The sequence below is a fragment of the Arachis ipaensis genome, chromosome B8 (genome assembly GCF_059453495.1).
Source record: "Arachis ipaensis isolate K30076 ecotype BB chromosome B8, ASM5945349v1, whole genome shotgun sequence".
In the NCBI taxonomy this organism is placed as follows: domain Eukaryota; kingdom Viridiplantae; phylum Streptophyta; class Magnoliopsida; order Fabales; family Fabaceae; genus Arachis; species Arachis ipaensis.
In genome coordinates this window covers 61,369,124-61,370,993 of record NC_142443.1, presented here as the reverse complement: position 1 = coordinate 61,370,993, position 1,870 = coordinate 61,369,124, and the positions used below count along the sequence as shown (strand labels likewise).

General features: G+C 35.9%; 1 protein-coding gene across 1 annotated transcript; it reads right to left on the bottom strand.

Annotated features, from left to right (window-relative positions):
- Window positions 1-894: 894 nt before the first annotated feature.
- LOC148548294 (uncharacterized) lies at window positions 895-1,661 on the bottom strand. The gene is made up of 4 exons (XM_088496418.1): window positions 1,630-1,661; window positions 1,435-1,538; window positions 1,244-1,319; window positions 895-1,132 (listed from the first exon to the last, which is right to left on the bottom strand). The coding sequence occupies exons 1-4, from the start codon at window positions 1,659-1,661 to the stop codon at window positions 895-897; spliced, it is 450 nt and encodes a 149-aa protein (XP_088352544.1).
- Window positions 1,662-1,870: the final 209 nt, after the last annotated feature.

Below are 1,870 nucleotides of genomic sequence, written 5' to 3'. Positions count from 1 at the left end.
TCCATATGTTATTAATTTCCAGAACCCTTTTTTCATTTATGAGAATGAACCACTTTACTCTTTTAATTTCGTTTAGACTTAATGCATAATGAGTATAGTTAATGGTTATTCTGTAATTTACAAGTTAGGTTAATAAATTTGTACTTGATTTCTACATGCTTTACTGTATAGTTTTCCGATACGTAGCCGTTTGTGCTAGACATTAACTACACGATTTTTTTTCTCAACTAAAGTGGATGTTCAATTCTGTAAGTGATCAGATGTTCATTTTCACTTTGAACATGGATGGCTATTCGTGGGTGATTGTGTGTGCAATGATTGGTGGTTATGTTTTACTAAACTATCACGGTTTCGCAGTGTTATGTTAAACGGTCATGTGGTACGTAGCTAGTCGTTTTAAAGGGTTGTTATGTTGTAATTTTTACCAAGTTACACTGGATATTCATTATAGTATCCTTTAGGATGTTTAGTTTAGCAGTATTTGTGGATGGTTATTTATCACCTATTTCAACATGTACTATCTGTGGCCTGCGTTCCAAAGGAGTCACTGCATCTTCTCTCAAAACAAGTGATTCCATAGGTCATAACGTCTCATATTCAAGTCAAATCTGAAATACACAATAGACAACGTGTGACAATAAATAACCAAACAAATTTTCGGTTCAATATGCGTAAAGATGATTACTTTACTAAACAACTTTGATTAATTTGGGAATCTAAGCTGCAAAAAAACATAGATCCTTTTAAGGTAACATAACCAATAAATCCTTTTAATGTAGAAAAAAATTTCTTCCTGGAATCAACTAATTCTAATCTGACATATATAAATCCCTAAGAATATAAGTAGTAAGTAAAATAAGTATAATATGGTAGTTCAATTCACTGTAGCTAAACCTAAGTAAGCAACTTCTTCCTCCCTTTGCGCATTGCCCCCTTCGGTAATCCTTCCGCATGTTCAATCAATGACCTCGTGCTAGGTGCAGTGAATGGTGAACTAACTTCCCTTTTCTTGTTCCATGGTTGATTGCGCCAAACAGGTTTAACCTTGTCCTTCAATAATGAAATAAGCTGGTGAACCAATGCATTGTGTGGGCCACAGATAATGTCTAGCATCAACTCCACCATGTATGATCTGAGTGAATCCTGTGAGTAGATTTACCAGGTGATTTAGTATTAAGAACCGTTACAGTGATATTTGTACAACATGAAGAATGACATTTGCGCAAATGTTTATTGAACAAACCTCGTCCCATTCATCAAAATCACGATCTTCGGTCCAATTTTCCATGAACTTAATAACGCACATGCCACAGTCAAAGCTACAGGAAAATAAAATACTTTTGCAATTAGGATGACAAAAAGTTTTAACATGCTATGCCCCATTATTGAAAGAAAACTAAAAAGCCTCAAAGTTGGGTTATAATTTCATCTCACTTGTTCGATTGTTTTGGAACCCTGGCGTAAGAACGAGTTGGGCCGTACATAGTCCGAACGAATACAGGAATAGCAATGCTTGCCATATCCTCATACAGTCTCCCCTGAAAATCATGGAACGAACATAGTCGAACAACATGCTATCGAATTAGATACTATAGCTGTATATTGAATAAAAGAAGTACAGTAGCTTACCACATATGCATCGAGTTTGTCCCGTTCATCATCTTCTGGTGCAGAATGTAAACTGTTGAGTATAATTAGGGGCTTCGCATTCACCTCAAACACATATACCCACCAATGGCCCCTCCAACAATTAGGAAATAACCACTACAGCAAGCAGCACATATGAATGAGTTTGTCTCGTGAGAAAAAAAAAAGAAAAAAAACCTATTGATCTCCCTCGACCATGCAAGAACCAGAACATCCTCAAATC

Coding starts and splice junctions, on each gene's coding strand:
- LOC148548294 (XM_088496418.1), bottom strand. CDS start 1,661: ATGATGAACGGGACAAACTCGATGCATATGTG. Junction 1,539..1,629: donor ACAAACTCGATGCATATGTG/GTAAGCTACTGT, acceptor CATGATTTTCAG/GGGAGACTGTATGAGGATAT. Junction 1,320..1,434: donor GTTCCAAAACAATCGAACAA/GTGAGATGAAAT, acceptor ATTTTCCTGTAG/CTTTGACTGTGGCATGTGCG.